The 19,393-nt window shown below is 34.2% G+C and overlaps 1 protein-coding gene across 4 annotated transcripts in view; it reads left to right on the forward strand.

Annotated features, from left to right (window-relative positions):
- The first annotated feature begins 4,456 nt into the window (after positions 1-4,456).
- Positions 4,457-19,393, forward strand: part of LOC131154218 (protein virilizer homolog) — a 142,700-nt gene continuing 127,763 nt past the window's right edge. For 3 of the 4 annotated variants that reach the window (XR_009136390.1, XR_009136389.1, XM_058106838.1), the window contains exons 1-2: positions 4,457-4,757; positions 7,323-7,411. Coding sequence is in view for 2 of the 4 variants with exons in the window: in XM_058106838.1 (XP_057962821.1) it covers positions 4,683-4,757; positions 7,323-7,411 (164 nt within the window). In the remaining 2 variants the exon portion in view is untranslated. The remainder of the gene's footprint in view (positions 4,758-7,322; positions 7,412-19,393) is intronic. The other variant, XM_058106839.1, reaches the window with a different exon arrangement.

Here is a 19,393-nt window from a genome sequence, read left to right on the forward strand (position 1 = left end):
ATCTGACAGGCATAGGGATTAAAAACAACACTATTTGGGTTTTTATTGTTTCTAAATGGCTGAAAATTCCCTTGAAATTGAAATTGATTGTTCTTGTGCTTATTATTATTGCCTTGGAATCGAGCAGGGCCTTGAGTTCAGGAGGATTGAGGAACCTAAGTTGAAATGGTTTGTTCTGCCTTTTTTGGCCTCCAATACGACGAGCCATCATAGCAAAAATGCTTTCATCGTGCAGCTGTGGGACGTGCATAGGTCACTGGCTTTGAAATTGTATTTCATAGGACAATAGCTCAAAGGAAAAATCATCAAAACTCATTGATTTGTCATGCAAAACAACACCCATGGAGATTGAAAATGATGAAAAAGAGGAATTCAAACCCTTGAGAACATGATGAATTAAATCATCATCCTTTACAGGTTATCTGGCTACAACCAGTTGATCTACCCATGACTTTGCATCCTAAAGATATTCCCCGCAACTTTTCCCTTCCTAATTTAAAGACTACAACTGGTGCTTCAGGTAATTGATGCAGAAATGGGACCGTGAGGCATACTTGTTGGCTAAGGCAAGCCAGACCGCATGAGCAGTATCAAAACCAAAGGTTACTGACAAAACCTTCTCATCCAAAGTGGCATTCAGCCAGCTAAGAATGAATTGGCCCTTCTATGTCCAAAGGAGAAAAGCCGGATTAATTTCAGGAGTGGAAGTTCCAGCGTTTCTAGTGACTGGAAGATGTTTAGCTAGGCACAATTCAGTACCATTCATGAAACCTAGCAAACCATTACTCTGTAAAGCCAGAAGTAATCGAGAAACCCAATTTAAGTAGTTTGTTCGAACCATCTGTATCGAAATCGGCTATCCGATAGTTGGGAGATTAAAAGTGATGGACGAGGAAGATATTTTTGCGGAAGTGTACAGGTACACAGGAAAGGGCGTTGGCGTGTAGGTCATACCATGAAAGATTGTACAAACACGGTGTAACAATCGATGCCTACACCATTCTTTACATGCTTATTTATAGACTTGCAAAAACTATACAACGAAATTTTATATATAAGGAAAGACTTTAAACGCAATAGTATGCTAGCTATAGACACATTCTAAATAAGGAGATACAATAATGGAAGGAAACCATTGGAGGGAAATTAGTTGAGTCAATCACCACACATTGATTGACCGATGATAGCTCCAATCTTTGAGTTGTCCTGTTTAACACTCTTAAGTGCAAAACTTTTGGTATAATCGAAGGAAGGAGGAGGATTTGACTTTATAAGGCATAAATTAAAGGAAGATAGAGTTTGGAAACTAAATTTTAGTTTGTTTTTATATCATTTTTTTGCTTTGAATTAAACAAGTAAGTTGATTTTGCTTCGATTAATTAGGTTGCTATTTTGCATTACAATTCTTATGAGAAATACATTTTTGATTATGTAATTTAAAAAATATTTATTCAAAAGGTATTATTTTGAGAAAAAAATATATCCACGAGTTGTGCTATTAGGCTAAAAGAAGAGATCCATTTCTCCAACCACTTGAACCCCATTTGAATTAAAGTTTTTGTTTGAAGAAAGGAAAGATAAATTAGAAAGAAATTTTTTATTTTTTATATTTAATAGTATAAAATATAAAAATGTATTCTAATATATTAAAATTTTAAAAAATTAAATGTCGATGATGTATAAAATTGGAGTTTTGTTATTAATTTCCCATAAATTTTATGTTTCTTTTCACATTATTAATAAATTAAAATATAGAAAAATTAAATTTTTTATATTTTCTATTCTTTCCTTATCTAAAATTTAGAAAAATAAATTTTGGATCTACAAATTAGATTTTGTAAATTTGAACAAAATAAAATATAAATTTTTTTTATTAAATTCCTTCTAAACACAAAAAAACTTGCACAAAATACAAATGGAAAACTTAGGGGCCGTTTGATATCACTATCAAAAATTAGAGAAACGAAAACTAAAAACCAAAACCAAAAATAAAAAATAAAAAGTAAAAAACTAAAAACTAGCAACTTATTTGGTTAACATTATAAAACTAATACAAAGTAAAATCATAAAAATAATAAAAATTATTATAATAAAAATAAAATTTATTATAATTATTTTACTTAATTATTCTAATTTTAATATTTACTTTACAATAATTTTTTTGGACATGACAATTGAAAAATAGTAAAATTATTTTGTAATTGGCTTTAGTATTATTTTTTGAAATTTATGTATATTTTTATTTTAATTATATTTAAATTCATATGATCATTTAATTTTGATTCTAATTTTAAAATGTATAAAATTAATAATTTAATCCAAAAAACTATTTTTAGATGTTAAAATTTTATATAACAAGTTGTCAAAATAATTGAAAATCATAAAATGCAGTTTTTAGTCTTTTGACAAACAGCTGAAAAGTGGCAACAGAAACGGAAAGTTAACAATAAAAGGGATCGTTTGCTGTTACTGTTAAAAATTAGGAAAACAATAGCCAAAAACCAGAAACAAACACTAAAAACTAGAAATCAACAACTTGTTTGATTAACATTTATAAAACTAATATAAATTAAAAACTTAATTAAACAATGTTCATTTTCAACTTTAAATCAAAATAGTATACAAATATTATTGAAATAATAAAATTACAAACATCACATATTAAAAAATTACTATATTAAAAATAAAATTTATTATAATTATTTTACTTAATTGCTCTACTTTCAAATTTTGCTTTAAAATAAAAATTTTGTTGGATATGATAATTAAAAAATAATAAAAGTATCTTATAATTGACTTTATTATTATTTTTTAAATTTTATGTACATTTTATTTTAATTATATTAAGATTTATATGATCATTTAATTTTAACTTTAATTCAAAAGTGTATAAATTGAATAATTTAATCCAAAAAACTATTTATAGATATTAAAATTTCTGACAATAGGTTGACAAAAAAATTGAAAATCATAAAATCTGATTTTTAGCTTTGTGGCAAATAGCTAAAAAATCGGTAATAGTAATAGAAAACTAATAAAAGAAACAAATGCACATTTATAATCTATTTTTTTACTATAAAGAAATCAAATAGAAAATCAAAAATAGCAATGATATCAAATAGATATAAATAAATATATTTTTATAATTTATTTCTTTAATGTGAAGAAACAAAAATAAAAAAATAGTGAACAACAACCATTCCAAATAAATCCTTGAATTCATCTTAACTTGACAAGTTGACATTGCGGGTTGTTGCAAAAATAGAGGGTGGGGACCAAATCTAACAAGCCAAGTGCCCCAACGGCTTAACTTTAAAGGTGAACGACATAATTTGAGTTTGCTGTTTATGGGAATTATTGCTGCTTGATTCAAATGAGCGAACTTGAGGGGTCCGGGATTCATTCTCCGTTGAGCGAGGAAGAGCCACGCTTAGAGATGACAAAACGGGTAATAAATTAGGTTCGAACAAGTCATAAACAAGTTAGGATTAAACGAGTTCAGGTTTGACTTGTGATAGCTAATAAGTAAATTCAAATTCGTCCGTTTAATTGTAAATTTTTAATTTTAAAACTTTTAAAATATTTCACATAAATAACAATTTGTTTTCTAAAGAAAATGCACTCCAAGGGGACGGGGTGACGGCCGTGAGCCAATCTGCAGCCGACTGCCGTCTTCAACATTTCTCCATCCTTTACCACCAAACCCAGGCTTAAACCCTTCAATTGTTCTCCATCATCTTCCCCATAGTCCCAAACCAACGCTGCACAAAAAAAGCTGGTCTTTGCTTTATTTCTTCCCCAAAATTGACATAAGAGGCAAAAGATTAAAAACCAAAAAGATTTAAAAGAAAAGTAATTAAGAAGAAGAAGAATTGTCTGGTTGAAGATTTAGATCTGGAAGATAGGGAGGCGGCGGCAACGGAGGATGTTGCAGAAGGTGCGGAAGAGGTGGAGTGCTAGCTTTGCGGGAGAAGTAGAAGGGGTTCTTCGCGGCCAGTGGGGCGAATGTCGAGGGGGAAGCAGAGGAGCCATTGGAAGGGGCTCTTGGAGCGCCGCCAAATCCAACGGGTCTCGCAGATCTTGGAGGCGGCGAAGGATTCCGAGTTTCCGACGATCAAAGCGAAGATGAGGGCCATGACGAGGCTGTACACTGCGTGTCTATATGTATATATATATATATATATATATATATATAACAAGTTAACCAGTTTAACCCATTTAATAAACAGTCGGATCGGGATTAATTTATTTAAAAATGGATCAGCTTGTCTTAAACGTAAATATATATATATATATATAAAATAAGTTAAACAGGTTATTCGAACTCGCTTAACCCGTTTAATAAACAGGATCCGGATTTATTTAAAAATGAATCGACTTGTTTTAAACCTAAACCCCCGTTTAAATGATCGGGTCATGGATCACCCATCAAGTTCGCCCGTTTTGCCACCCTTGCTGCCCCAATCAAACTCTCTCTTTCCCTCTCTCTCTCTCTCTCTCTTCGGTCTTCAGTTTTCACTCCATTAAAGTTTAGAGCCCTAGCTTTCTGCCCGCCGCGTCTGTACTGCTGTCCGCCGTCTCGGCGCCGCCTTCCGTCCCGACAAAGTTGAAGCTTTTGATTAATGGCTTCATAAGGAGTTCTAAAGCAAATATCTGTAATCAATAGAGCAGAAGATAATAGAATGGGTCGTCCAAATCCTTGTGTGTTGTTCTCTCAAACTTTCGTTCATCCTCAGCTCGACGAGTACGTCGACGAGGTAACTCATTCAACCCACTCTTCTTTTTCTTCTATTCCCTCTGTTCGATCTATCTGCCCCCGTTCCTCTCTCTCTTTCTCTCTCTCTCACTCGCGCGCGCGCGCGCACGCACACACATTGGTACTTTGATTACGATGCTACGTGTGTTCGTTATTGTGAGGGGTAATTGTCATGGGATCATGAAATCATGAATTGAATATACAGCTTTTTTTAATTGAGTATTCGAAAGTAGTCGGAAATTACAACAAATATTTTGTTTGGATTTTATGAGAAGGAAATGTATTGGTAGTCATTTTTTTTTATGATGACCCAGGTCCCAAAAAACTTTTTTTCTTTCTTTCCCTCTGTTTTTCGCAGTGGGCAAACCGAGGCTAAGAAGTAGAGTTCATGCCTCTTAGGATTGGAATTCCTTGTTTTCTTTTAGCTTTTCTGTTTGCTTGAACAATTCATGCCATTATAGAAGTATACTTCAGTTTGCTTTGGTTTCCTAAAAGTAATTTGATAATTATAACATTTTGCTTCTATTACTAATTTCCTTGTGTATAACTCTATCTCTCTTCTTGTGGAATTTACCAAGATAGTATTTTTGGCGAGTACCAATTCCCTTCTATTACTTATTCTACTTTTATTACCCAAGTATGAGTTTAACTTTTCCTTTTTCTTTAAGCATCGGGTTTAAGGCATTTGATCATTTTATTATTATTTTCAGCTTCAGACTGAATGTATCTTTCCAAGTAAAACCTTTTTTATTTTCTCAAATAAGGTTGCATATATTAAGTTTAACTGTAAATAGGTTCATTACTGTTAATTTTTTTGTGTCAGTATTTATTAGTTATAATAATTCATGAATCCCATATGCCTGATACATGACAATACAGATCCTTTTTCTTGTCCAATTTCCTGAATGATGCTAAGGTCCATGTATTTTTTCTTGAAATATTTTGTAAAATGGCTATCAAACTAAAACATTTTTCATGCATATTTTTGTAATTTTCAAATTGTTTTGGCGTTTGGCTAAAAAAACCTTGATAATTGAAAGAAGTATGATAAAATATTTCAATTAGTGCATTGTGGTGTGGCTAATTGCAATGGCAAATGCAGCACTGCTTGTGGTTATATTTTTGGTGGTGATGATTGTGGCAGTGGTGGCAGCATGGTGGCTGTGCTGTTGGCTGTGGTGTGCCAGTGGTGTTGTGTTGGTGCCACTGGTGTTGGCATTGGCATTGTAGGCTTCAGAGTGGCAATGGTGCAATGGTGGGGTGGCAGTCATCTTGTATGGGAAGAATAGTGGGGCATTGGGGGTGGTAGTATCTGTTGGTGGTGATAGAAGTGATGTGGTGACTGTAATTGCAGCATGCTTGGCAGTGACAGTAGTTGTGTCAATCAATTTTGCAGGGTTGTGATGGTGGTGTTGGTTTAGTCATTAGTGATGTTAGTGGGAGCAGGTACAGTGGCAGTAGAGGCAGTGTTGACGATGTTGATAGTGATGTGGTGTTTAGGATTGGAGATGCCTTTATTAAACTGTCAAATTCTTGGTCATGTATATTGTGCATTAGGCAATTCTACTTAAAAGGTCCGTTAATTTTGTTATAGCTTTTCATTCTTATTTCATTTACTTGAGGAAAACCATTTTGAATTTTCCTATTGCTCTGGACCCTTAAATTAGTTGAAATGCTTTTCATTAAACATTATATGTTGAAAAAATGGATCTGAATTATGCATCTTCTACTGTGATGCTTCTCATTTCTATATTGCTTATGGATATGATACATGCAGATTTCTATGCAGTTCATTCTTTTATTGAAAATATGTTTTCTTGTGGTATGAAAAGAATTCTAGAAGAATATTGCATTATTTGTAAAAGTTGACCGCTTTAAGAATTTGAAAAAGCATATGAAGCCAAAAGTCTTAGTGCTTTATTTTTATATTTATTTTTATTTTGGTTCATGAATATAATCAGAGCTGACATTGTAGTGCTTTTGCTTCTCCTTAGGCTTATATGGGAGGTGAACATTTCTGTCTACTTATTAATATTGGGTAGAAATAAGAAGAGAGAGGAAGTTGAGGTTTATATGATCCAGTGTGATAGTGGTGCCATTGTGGTCCTTGTGCCATAACAGCTGTCAGCCCTTTCAGCTGTGAATTTTAATTTCACTGCTATGGAAAATGTAGCAGTATTTTTTTTTTTGCAGTGGCTGCTATACTATAACAACCATAAATTTAAATTTGTGCTGGGGAGACACTGATTTGATTGAGTCTAAAGGCAGAACAAGAGATGGTGTTGACCTTGAACAACTTGAATTGAGATAGTAAGGGAAGGATTTGACATCCCTCCAATCTTTTGTTGATGTTGCTTGGATTGGGTTGAATGGTGGAAAAAATATTGAAATTGCTCCTCCCACAAGGGATACAGGGACCTAAGGTTTTCTTGTTATTGTATTTGTTGTAGTGTCAAAGTAAATAAAGTAATATTAAATAATTCATCAATTAATGTGTTTTGTTTCCATCCAATGAATGATTAATAAAATGCTTTTCTTGATACAAGTTTGTTCATTCTCATGTCAGGTAGTATTTGCTGAACCAATTGTCATCACTGCTTGTGAGTTCCTAGAACAGAATGCTTCATCAGTCTCTCCAGCTATTACACTTCTTGGGTATGCAGCTCTAGTAATTATGGTTAATTTTCTAAAACATTATAAGTGAAAATACCGTGTAGCAGTTTGTGTTAGTCTGAAAAAAAAGGGGGGCAGCCTGGTGCACAAAGCTCCTGCGTATGCGGGGTTCTGGGGAAGGGGCGGACCACAATGGGTCTATAGTACGCAGTCTTACCTTGCATATTTACAAGAGGCTGTTTCCACGCCTCGAACTTGTGACTTCCAAGTCACACAGTGACAACCTTACTGTTGCGTGTAAGCTCCCATTTGAGCAGTTTGTGTTAGCTGCTAAAATTTGGGAAGCATTTTTAAACTTTCAAATAGTATGCGGAACCAATTTTAGAAAAAGAAAAACAATTGTCTAATTAATGGAAACATTGTTGTAGTGATGAAGGACTACCTACATTTTTTAGGCCATCAATTTGGCACACTTATTTTAGCATAAATGTAGGATGCTGTGTTTATATTAAACATTTCTTTGTGTTATGTAAGTTCTTGTTTTGTTGGGTTTTTTTTATGTAAATGTGTTTTAGTTGGTAATGGGTACAAATATTGGATTGATAAGCTATTCAGTCATCATTTGAATTAGAATTTTCAATATCCCACAGCTTGTTTGGACCTTTCTTGTATTCTTCAGTTTTTAAAAGTCGAATATTTTACCAAATCTTCAGCATGTTTTGCTGCCATCTTGTTCCTCTTCAATGAGTGGATAAATGAATAGGTACTCCAATTCCTCTCACAACAAGAGGATGAGCAAGGTTGTCCTAGAAGCTTGAAGGCTATTGATTGAAGCATACATGCTAATGCAACATGGATATTCCACCAATAGTTTGGTTCTAGAGTGAATCTAACTCATGAAACCAGAAAATTTGGAAAATTAATTGTTGCTTTCATCCTATCCATGGGGTGAAGAAAAAAATTTTCGAATACATTTGTTCCGTCCCTTAGAAATTTCACTATCTACATGTGGAGCAATATGATTTGTACTCTCTGTAAGACGTTGTTGGCTATAAAACCTATGACAATTAACATAGGTTTGTTAGAAAAGAGTGTAATGAGCATTTAATTTGTGGAACTTGAATAAAAAAGAAAAAGATTACCTCAGATTCAAAGAGTGAGCCAAGCAATGAAGTGGTGTGCAAATTTTTTTCCAACAAGCAACTAATATGTTATACACCACCTCATAAAAGAATGATGAATCCCCTACCACCAACCCTTTACATTGATATGTTGCCTTCCTCACCTCTTCTATCATGTTGTCCCATGTTTCATGTACCAAGTGCAAAATAGGTTTTTCAGTATTAACTGCTTGAAGCATATCATAGTTAGGATTGGTGAAAGATAAAATGTAGTCAACTTTTCCCCACCAAACATCATTTAAAATGATTTCTTTTACATGCATAGCTTTCCCAATATCGTATTCTCTATAAGAACCCCCTCACCACTAATGACCATGGTTTGGAGGCTTCTCTTTATCAACTTCATCATTTTGAGCTCAACTACTACTGAAGAAAACCTTGTATCAACTTAGCTAGCAATTTGAGTGACATGTTCTCATTAAAAATTGCTAATCTCATGGAGTGATTTGTGATGAAAGAGCGAATGAATGAAGAACCCTCTGCCACATTAGTGATCGAACTACACTCCGCACAAGCAATTTCATTTCGCTCCATATTTGCTGCTCATATATTTGTCTGAGTGAGATTAAGTGTGTGCACTACACATGGAGTCCAAAAAATATGTGGATAATTATACTACTCTAGAATTGATCTTGCAACCTTCATCATAGGCGTATTTAGTAATAATTTAGACCACATTTTCTGAGCCAACATTTCTAACAACAGCCAACATCAACTAGGTGATGTAATGCTTGTCCTTGTATTCTTTAGTTCCATCAACAACCTTCAAGAAAATTGGATCCCCTTTGGTTATAGCCATAAAATTAATCAATGGCTTTTGTTGTGAAAAAGCTTATGATATGGTGAGCTGAATTTTTTGGATAGAGTTATGATTCAGAAAGGTTTTGGGGTTATGTGGAGGAAGTTGATTAGAGGTTGCTTGAGTTCTATCAATTTGTTGGTCATTGTCAATGGTTAGCTTTGAGAGTGGTTCAAGGTCACTTGGGGGCTTCGGCAAGGGGATCCGTTATCTTCTTTTTTTTGTTTCACCCTTGTGGCAGCTATGTTTTATAGGATGCTTACGCACACCCAAGACTTGTGATTAAAGGCCTTTTTGTTGGGAGGGAGGAGGTTGAGGTGTCCAATCCCAAGTTCACTGACGATGCCATGCTATTTCTTGAGGACAATGTTGTGGTTTTTGGAAGGCCATTATTTTGTAGGAAATCTAAAAAAAAAAAAAAAAGGGAGTTTGAAGGTCAACTTGTCCAATAGTGTGGTAGTAGGCATTAATCAAGAAGGTAGGGTGTTATACGGCTTTAAGGCTTCGGCAGGGTGTGCTTCCTTTGTTTGGCCTCTTTCGTATCTTATTCTTCCCTTGGTGGCAACCTTAGTTCTGTGGTTTGTGGGACTCGGTGATTGAGAGGGTGGGTAGGAGGTTGGAGGGGTGGAACATGTGTACAGTGTACTTATCTCTTGGGGGTTGACGTGAGACTTTCTTTGGTTGGGTAGTGAGGAGAACAAGAGAAGACACCTCATTAGCTGGGAGGTAGTTAGGTAACCTAAATCTGAAGGGGGATTGGGGCTTGGTAAGGTGGTTTCTAGAAACATCTCTTTGATAAGGAAATGGTTGTGAAGGTTCCCCTTAGAGGTTAACTCCCTTTTTGCACAAATTAATAAGAAATATGTGCTTTATTCGAATGGGTGGGATACTAAAAGAATTGGCAATGCTTTTTATGCAAGTCCCTAGAAGTTTATTTCCTAGGTTGCTTGTCTTTTCTTCCTCTTTAACTTGTTTCAGAGTGGTTAATGGTGACATGGTTTGGTTTTGGATGGATGCTTGGGTGGGTGAGAGTTTGTTGGAGCTAATGGTGCCTTGTTTGTTAAGCTTTTTTCTCTTCATAATGCCTATTAGCTCTTTCTCATGCTAAGGAGGACGTGAGTTTCTTTCTTGGGATTTCCACTTTTTTAGGAATAATACAACAACAACAACAAAACCAAGCCTTAGTCCTACTAGGTGGGGTCGGCTATATGAATCCTTTTCCGCCAATTTATGCGATCATCGACCATTTCTTTTGATAGATTCAAGGATATTAAATCCTTACTCACTATCTCCTCCCAAGTTATTTTAGGTCTACCCCTACCCCTTCTACTGCCCCCCATAGTAATTAAGTCACTCTTTCTCACAGGTGCACTATAAAGCCTACGTTGCAAGTGTCCATACCATCTGAGTTGTCCCTCCCTTATCTTATCTTCTATAGGAGCTACACCTAACTTATCACGAATATGTTCATTCCTTAATTTATCTTTCAATGTTATACTACTCATCCATCTAAGCATTCTCATCTCGGCAACTTTTACTTTTTGGATATTATGTTTCTTCGTCGCCCAACATTCCGATCCATATAGCATAGCTGGTCTTGTAGCTGTCCTATAAAACTCCCCTTTCAATTTTAAGGGTATTCTACGATCACATAGCACACTTGAAGCACTTCTCCATTTTATCCAACCTGCTTTAACTCTATGCATTACATCATCTTCAATTTCTCCTTCCGCTTGCATAATAGATCCAAGGCATTGAAATCTACAAGTGCTATTTATTTCTTCATCATCAATTTTAACTTTGTCTCTAATATTCCTCCTATCATTACTAAAATTACATTTCATATATTATGTTTTATTTCTACTTATCCTAAAGCCTCTAGATTCCAAAGCTTCTCTCCATAATTCTAACTCAGCCTCTACTCCGTCCCTAGTTTTGTTAATTAATACAATATCATCTACAAACAACATACACCATGGAACCTCCTTTTGAATACTCGTAGTCAAATGGTCCATCACTAAAGCAAAAAGATAAGGACTCAAAGCAGATCCTTGATGTACACCTATGGTAATTGGAAATTCTCTAGTTTCTTCATCTATAGTCCTTACACTAGTCATTACTCCATCGTACATATCCTTAATGACATTGGTATACCTACAACATAAATCCTTTTTTTCTAAAACCCACCATAGAACTTCCCTAGGTATCCTATCATATGCTTTCTCAAGGTCAATAAATATCATATGCAAGTTTCTCTTCTTTTCCCTAAACTTTTCCATTAATCTTCTTAAAAGATAAATAGCTTCTGTGATAGATCTCCCAGGCATAAAATCAAATTGATTTTCTGAGATCTTCGTTTCTAACCTTAATCTTTGTTCAACTACCCTTTCCCATAGTTTCATCATATGACTCATAAGTTTAATTCCACGATAGTTATTACAATTTTGAATATCTTCTTTGTTTTTGTATATAGGTATTAAAGTGCTTTTCCTCCATTCATCTGACATTTTCTTAGTTTTTACAATTGTATTAAATAAATTAGTTAACCATATAATTACGTTATCACCCAAGCATTTCCAAACTTCAATTGGGATGTTATCTGGTCCCATAGCTTTCCCATTATTCATCTTTTTTAGTGCCAACTTAACTTTGTTAACTCTAATTTTGCGAATAAATCTTATATTTTTAGTCTTTTCCTCATTTGACAATTCTAAGTTCAAGCCTTCTATTTGGTTTTCGTTAAACAACTTACTAAAGTAATTTCTCCATCTTTCTTTAATATCTTCGTCCTTAACCAAGATAATATCATCCTCACTTTTTATGCATTTTACATTTCCCAAGTTCTTGCTCTTCCTTTCTCTAGCTTTAGCAAGTTTAAATATATCTCTTTTCCTTCTTTTGTACCTAATCTATCATACAAACTATTAAATGATCTATATTTAGCTTTACTAACGGTCCTTTTTGCATCTTTTCTTGCGTCCTTATATTTTTCAAACTTATCTCTGTTTCTACATTTTTGCCACGTTTTACACCAAATTCCTTTTGTCTTTATGATTTATTGTACATCTTTATCCCACCACCAATTCTCTTTGCTATTCAAGAATCTTCCCCTTGATTCACCTAAAATCTCTTTTGCTATCTTTTTAATAGAGCTAGTTAATCTATTCCAAAGAGTATTTGTATCTATCCCATCCTCTAAGGTCCAATCCTCATCTTTGATCATTTTATTTTTAAATTTTATTATATTTTCTCCTTTTAGGTTCCACCATCTAGTTCTCCTACACTGGTTTATTTTATCATTTTTCTTCCATTTTTTAATACATATATCTAACACTAAGACTCTATGTTGTGTGGTTAGGCTTTCACCTGGAATAACTTTACAATCCTTGCATGATAAACGATCTACCCTCCTAGTTAAAAAAAAATCTATTTGGCTTCTATTTTGTCCACTTTTAAAGGTTATTAAGTGTTCTTCTCTCTTCTTAAAGCAAGTATTCATTATACTAAAATCATATGACATAGCAAAGTCTAAGATCATCTCCCCAAACTCATTTTTGTCTCCATATCCTCTATGTATCCTCTCATAATTTTTATTATCTCTTCCAATGTGTCCATTCAGATCTCCTCTTATAAATATTTTCTCAGTCCCGGGTATGCCTTGTATAATACTATCCATATCTTCCCAAAATTGTCTCTTAAGATTTTCTGCTTAGCCAACTTGAAAAGCATAAGCACTAATGATATTTATTATCTCTCGTCCTAATACCATCTTGATTTTTATAATTCTATCCCTTACTCTAGTTACATCCACAACGCTATCTTTTAAGTTTTTGTCTATAATAATGCCTACTCCATTCTTATGTTTTTCTTTTCCAGTGTACCAAAGTTTAAATCCTGATTTATCGATTTCTCTAGTTTTCTCCCCCACCCACTTAGTTTCTTGAAGACAAATTATATTGATTCTTCTTCTAATCATTGTATCCACAATTTCCATGCTTTTACCCGTGAATGTCCCTATATTCCAAGTTTCTAATCTAATTCTAGTTTCATGAACTAACTTCTTTACTTGCCCACGTCCCAAATGATGCAGGAACCCTTGCATATTTGACACCGTACCCGGGCGCGGACATGGTGCATCGCTTCGGGGCGACGACCTAGCCCACCCTCGCCCACTTTTTGCTACACCCGAGTAGTTCAAGTGCAACGTGTCGCTCATAGGAGACGCCTCGACAAATATTCGGTAAAGATTCATATCATAGTGATATGACAAATTTTATGCTGGCTGTCAAATATTTGGTAAAGATTTAGTGAGGAATGAGCTCTCCATATTTCTTATTGCCCTGGATCATTTTGTTTGTTTGATAGGGGGAAGAACGGTTAGGGAAGATGATTCCTTGTATCTTCTCTTCCAAATCCTTCTTCCTCCACTTTTTGAGAACTCCTTCACCCAACTTTTTCTTGAAGCCATAGCATTTGGGAGGAAAGATCCCCATTGAGATTTGGAATTCATATGGCTTGTGCCTTCTAATAGGTTAACTTGCATGATATGTTACAGATGAGGAGGCCTTCATAGTCTCGAGATGCTTAGTCCCGTTATTTGGTCCATGCACCACGAGTCCATCGAAATCAAAGCTCTTCTTTTTCTCCATTGTCATATGGGAGACTATCGTTTGAATGCTCTTTCCTCCTGCTTTGATGAATCTTGGGTGGGGCCAAGGATTGTGAGGTACTTCTTACTTGTGAAGTTTTGGGATTGGGATGCAAGGGCGTTGTGGTGCTATGATGTGGGACTCTTTGGCTTGAGAGGAATACTAGAACCTTCAAGGATCAATCTAGCGGTCCTAGCTTATTATGGGATAAAGTGATGTTTTTGGCATCTTTATGGGCTCTTTCTTTTGATTTTATTTAGGCGCTGTCTTTGTTTCACCTTCATGGAGATTGGAGGGTAGCTCTAGCTTGTTTTGTTTGTAACTTTGTATTGTTTGCCCTTCTCATGCTGGATTTTGGTGGTTGTTTCGTCCTCCTCCCCTCATAATTTCATTATGTTCTATCAATAAACTTTTCTCTTATCCTATAAAAAATATTTGGAGATGTGTTAATTGACAATATGATGAGAGCAATGTTTTTCCCTAAAAAATTGTTTGTTTTGATAAGGTTAGTAATTTAATATTCCGTTTCTATGTTGTCCTGCTTCAATTTTTTTATCCTAGTTTTTTTGTCTTGTTCAAGTTGTTAATACTTATTTTCTAATGAAAAATTCTATGACTATAATTGTAATGACCCGGCCCTTTAAACGGACCTAGACTGCCATCCATCATATAGAATACTTGTATCTGATAAACATACATAGACAACCCGCCCTGAACAGGGACATGCAGATGTAACTCATACACAGCAGTCATACAAAAATAGCGGAAGACATAAACATCCATCGGGATTTCTAATAGACATATACCAAAGTTTACTAACCGTATGCTCTAATACATACATACATACATACTGAAAATATAACCAGTTCTTACAATCTCCCAAAAAGGTGTTCCAAACTAATATTATTACACACATAGAGCACTTACGTAAACTAAATCAAAACAAACTTCCAAGTCCCTCCAAGCAACTAGGACCGACGTCCAATAGGACTTGAAAACAATGGTTGTATAATGGGGTGAGACACTTCTTAGTAAGGCGGAAGATATTACAATTAGTGTGTGACCACATGTTTTTATGTCAACTTAAAATAGATTTATTTGAAGGAATATTTTTCAATACCAAACTGCAATAGATATATCATCATAAATACTATAAAATTCCCATATTAGTTTTTAAATCATGTATATGAATATTAAGAACGACGAACAACTTGTTATGACATATTACGCCTATTTACCTTGTGGCACGGGTTGTGCACTGATACTCTGACAATGCCCTGTTTGTGCAGATACTGTCAAGTATCTCATATATAGTCCGACTGCCCCCATCTGGTCCATTATTTCACCAGTGGTTTCATACTCCTGCTGGCCGACTATCTACGTACCCACACTGATTCTCATGTGTGGTTGCACTGTACTCACTAGCTACGGTACCGTGCCTTATATGGCGGTAGTATCTTTCAACCCCTTTTCGCAGAAGTATTTTTCAACTTCTTCACAGAAGTATCTTTCAACTCCTTTTGGTAGCAAGCTGTGGTTCCATTTATCATATATACAATTTATAACAAAACATAATAACCTGTGCAATTCCAGTATTTTCGCAATCTCATTAATGAACTAAACAAGCATTATTTCTTTCTTTCAAATTGAGGTATCAACCGGCACACGTACTCTCGGCTTACCCCTTTTCACATATAAAGTTCGGTATTTAACCGGCACATATTTTCCACAATTTCAGATAGTATAGTGGAACCTTAGTTCCTATAGTTCATAACTGTATATACCAATGCATTTTAAGTCCATTTAACAGCATATATCACGTTCGTTTCGTCAAAAACTGTTTTAAGAAGTAATCGATTCAAAAGGTCATTTAAATGAAAAATGAGGGTTCAAGCATCTCCTACTAGTAGTTTAAAGCAACTAGGTAAGTTTTTAAAACGTTTGGAGATCATATGCAAAAATCCCTAAATTTATCAAAATCGTAAAAATGATTAAACCGACACTTTTACCCAGTAGAATTTTGCAAACAAACAGTCATAACGTACATAATAGTATAGACTACAGTTTTACTGGTTTACTTTTCAAAATAAACTGATGTAAACAAATCCCCTTATCTTAAACCTGAAACCGAAACACGAACGAATCAATAAAAAACGATGACTCGGGGTCCCCAAAACCTAAAACCGAAGAACAATACTTCAATATAATTTCCTACACTACCGATCTACCGAACCGAAATTGAATTTAGACCTTTACCTCGATTTTAGAAAAAATCTCGAAATTCCACAAACGAAGATCCGTTCCACAATAAACGTAGAGATTCTCCTCCTGATCCACGTGATAACGACGGATCGTGGATTCTGGCAACGGATGGCGCGAAATCCTAGAGAGAGAGAGAGAGAGAGAGAGAGAGAGAGAGAGAGAGAATGAGAGTTAATAAAATAAAACCTAACTTAGCCTTTAAGTAATCAAAATAAATATCTCCTCCAAGATATTTATATATAAATATCTCCTTTCAAAATATCTTCTCCAAAATATCTCCTCCAACATATCTCTTTATTTATTTATTATTCATTATTTATTTATTTATTATTTATTATTCATTTATTTATTATTTATTTATTTTATTTTTTGGGTCGGGTTACTGCAATAATATTATAATTTTAGAAATTATGTTATATACAATATAACTTGTTGGTCTAAATTTATTACATTTGTATTACTTAGGTAATAAAATAGTAGAATTTGTTTAATTTGTTTTATGTTTTATGTGCCTACTATATTTTGATGGACTATGTCATACTATATGCTAATGTATTTTGTTTCCGTAATTTATTTACTGCCTTTTTGATTAATGAAAGTGAAAAAAATATAAATTTTCTGGAAATAGAGATTTAACCAATGTAAAATTATTATCCCTAATAAACAATATTAGTAAGTTGAAGAGGATTCCTTTGGTTGGGTGTAGGGGAGAAAGAGGGAGCATCTGGTTAGTCACGAGATTGTGCATGGGGAGAAAGAGGGAGCATCCAGTTAGTCGCGAGATTGTGCGTGGGTCTACGGTCGAGTAGGGTTTAGGTATTGGAAAATTGGTGTCTAGGAACACTGCCTTGTTGGGGAAATGGCTGTGGTCCCTTTGAGGACAACTCCCTTTGGCATAACGTTGCATAAAGTCTTAAAAAGTAAATTTAGGATGCAACTTAATGGTTGGGATGCTAATTTAGGAATTAGATGCTCTTCCCAAAGTCCTTGGAGATGTATTACTCAGATATACTCTTTCTTTATTACTTATATCAAATGTGTTGTCGGTAATGGTGTCGGATTGTTTTTGGCAAGATTCTTGGGTGGGGAATTCTGTGCTGTTCATATCTTTCCCTCAATTATATTGTCTCTCCTTAATGCATAATGATATCATTGCTTACTTTCTTACCTCAAATGGGTCTATTACTTCTTTGTATTTCCATTTTCGTAGGGGATGCTATTTTAGGAATTAGATGCTCTTCCTAAAGTCCTTGGAGATGTTTTACTCAGATCTACTCTTCTTTATTTATTACTTATATCAAATATGTTGTCGGTAATGGTGTCGTATTGTTTTTCGCAAGATTCTTGGGTGGGGAATTCTGTGCTTTTCATATCTTTCCCTCAATTATATTGTCTCTCACTAATGCATAATGATATCATTGCTTACTTTCTTACCTCAAATGGGTCTATTACTTCTTTGTATTTCCATTTTCGTAGGTCTCTAAATGATAGGGAGGTGGAGGAATTCTTGTCATTGTTGTTGTTGTTGGAGGGATGTCATCTCTTAAATGGGAGAGAGAGTTGGTTATGGGGCTTGGATCCTTGAGGAGTTTATTCTTGTAAATCTTTTTTTTTTTTGAGCACTTGACTAGAACTTTGTGTCCTTTCCTCTTCATCATACCATATGGAAAGCTAATGGGCCCATTTAGTTGTGGAAAATAATTTTCGCTTTCTAATTTTTAGTTTTCCGAAGAATTATAAAAATTTTATCTTATCTTTTAATTTTTCAAGATTCATATTAAAAAGTTAGGAAATAAAAAGTTTGTTTAAATGTGCAAAATAATTGTTCATTTTTTATTTCTAGATTTCTAAACAATCACAAAATATACAACTTCTTTTCCAATTTTCCTAAATTTATATAAGGTAATATTTAGAATCATGGATTTTGGGGTTTGATTTTGGATTTGTGTGGATTTAGATAAAAACTCTATACATAATCTACACAAATTAAACTCAAGATCCAAATTTCATGCCCCCATACGCAAAGTAAGAATTATAAATTTAGAAAAATAATGAAAAGATGTCTTCCAAATTTTTTATATAAATTTGGAAAATTGGAAAATAAGTTGGCATTTTTTGTAATTATTTGAAAAATTGGAAATGAAAAAAATTAAACTATTTCTCCAAGCATGCTGTGCGGGAACTGTTTATTATTGTTCATTTATTTCATACAAATGTTGTAAAATGATAAATTACCTAACTTTTTTGTAATTTTTTGGAAAACTTAAATAGAAAATGAAAACTGTTTTTCACAACTAAACGGGCCCTAAATTCTTCTTCAAGATAAAGGCTTATATTTGGTTGGTTGTTCTTAATGGAGTTAACACTAACAATGTGTTTTATTGTTGTAGAGTAGGAGGCCTTTAAAGGCAATATCTCTAGATGTTTATATCTTATGCTTGGATAGCTTAGAATCTGCATCTCATTTTTTTTTTAGCATTGCTCTTTCTCTTGGAGCATTTGGAGTAAATTGGTTGGTTTATTTGGAGAGAATTGGGTTTGTATGGGTTGGAGTATTTGTTGAGTATTTCATTTCCAAGCTTTGGGAAGAGCGGGGATGGTTTGGTTTTGTGGATTTGTGCAATATTTGCAATTTTATGAGGAATTTTTGGGTGGAAAGGAATGCTCGTATTTTTGCAGCAAAGGTCACTTGTCCTTTGCTATGAGAAAGGATTTGTTACTTGGCTTCTCTTTGGTCCTTTGCAGCTGGCTGTTTTAAAGGGGCGTCTTTTTTGGATCTTCAGCAAGATTGGAAGGTGGTGCCATTTTGATTGTAGTTTCTTCTTTTACATTTTCTTTTTCCAGCAGGAGGGAGGATGTTTTATTCTCCTTTTTGTACATCCTTTGTTCTTTAACGAAATTTCTTCTTTTTCTTCAAAAATATTAGTAAGTTGAAATAAAGATCCACAATACATTAAAAGTCCTTTTCTAATAATGGTTAAGGTTAAAACATGCATATGCCAATATAGATAAGGTTGTGGGACCTTGAAAAAATTTCATTACTGTCATGTTACTTTAAAGCTGACAAAGCTTGTAGTTTTAGTAAAATATGCTCTCAGCCATTTCTATTGGGTCACTAAATTCATTATCTGTA

This window comes from Malania oleifera, chromosome 4 (genome assembly GCF_029873635.1).
Source record: "Malania oleifera isolate guangnan ecotype guangnan chromosome 4, ASM2987363v1, whole genome shotgun sequence".
NCBI lineage: Eukaryota > Viridiplantae > Streptophyta > Magnoliopsida > Santalales > Ximeniaceae > Malania > Malania oleifera.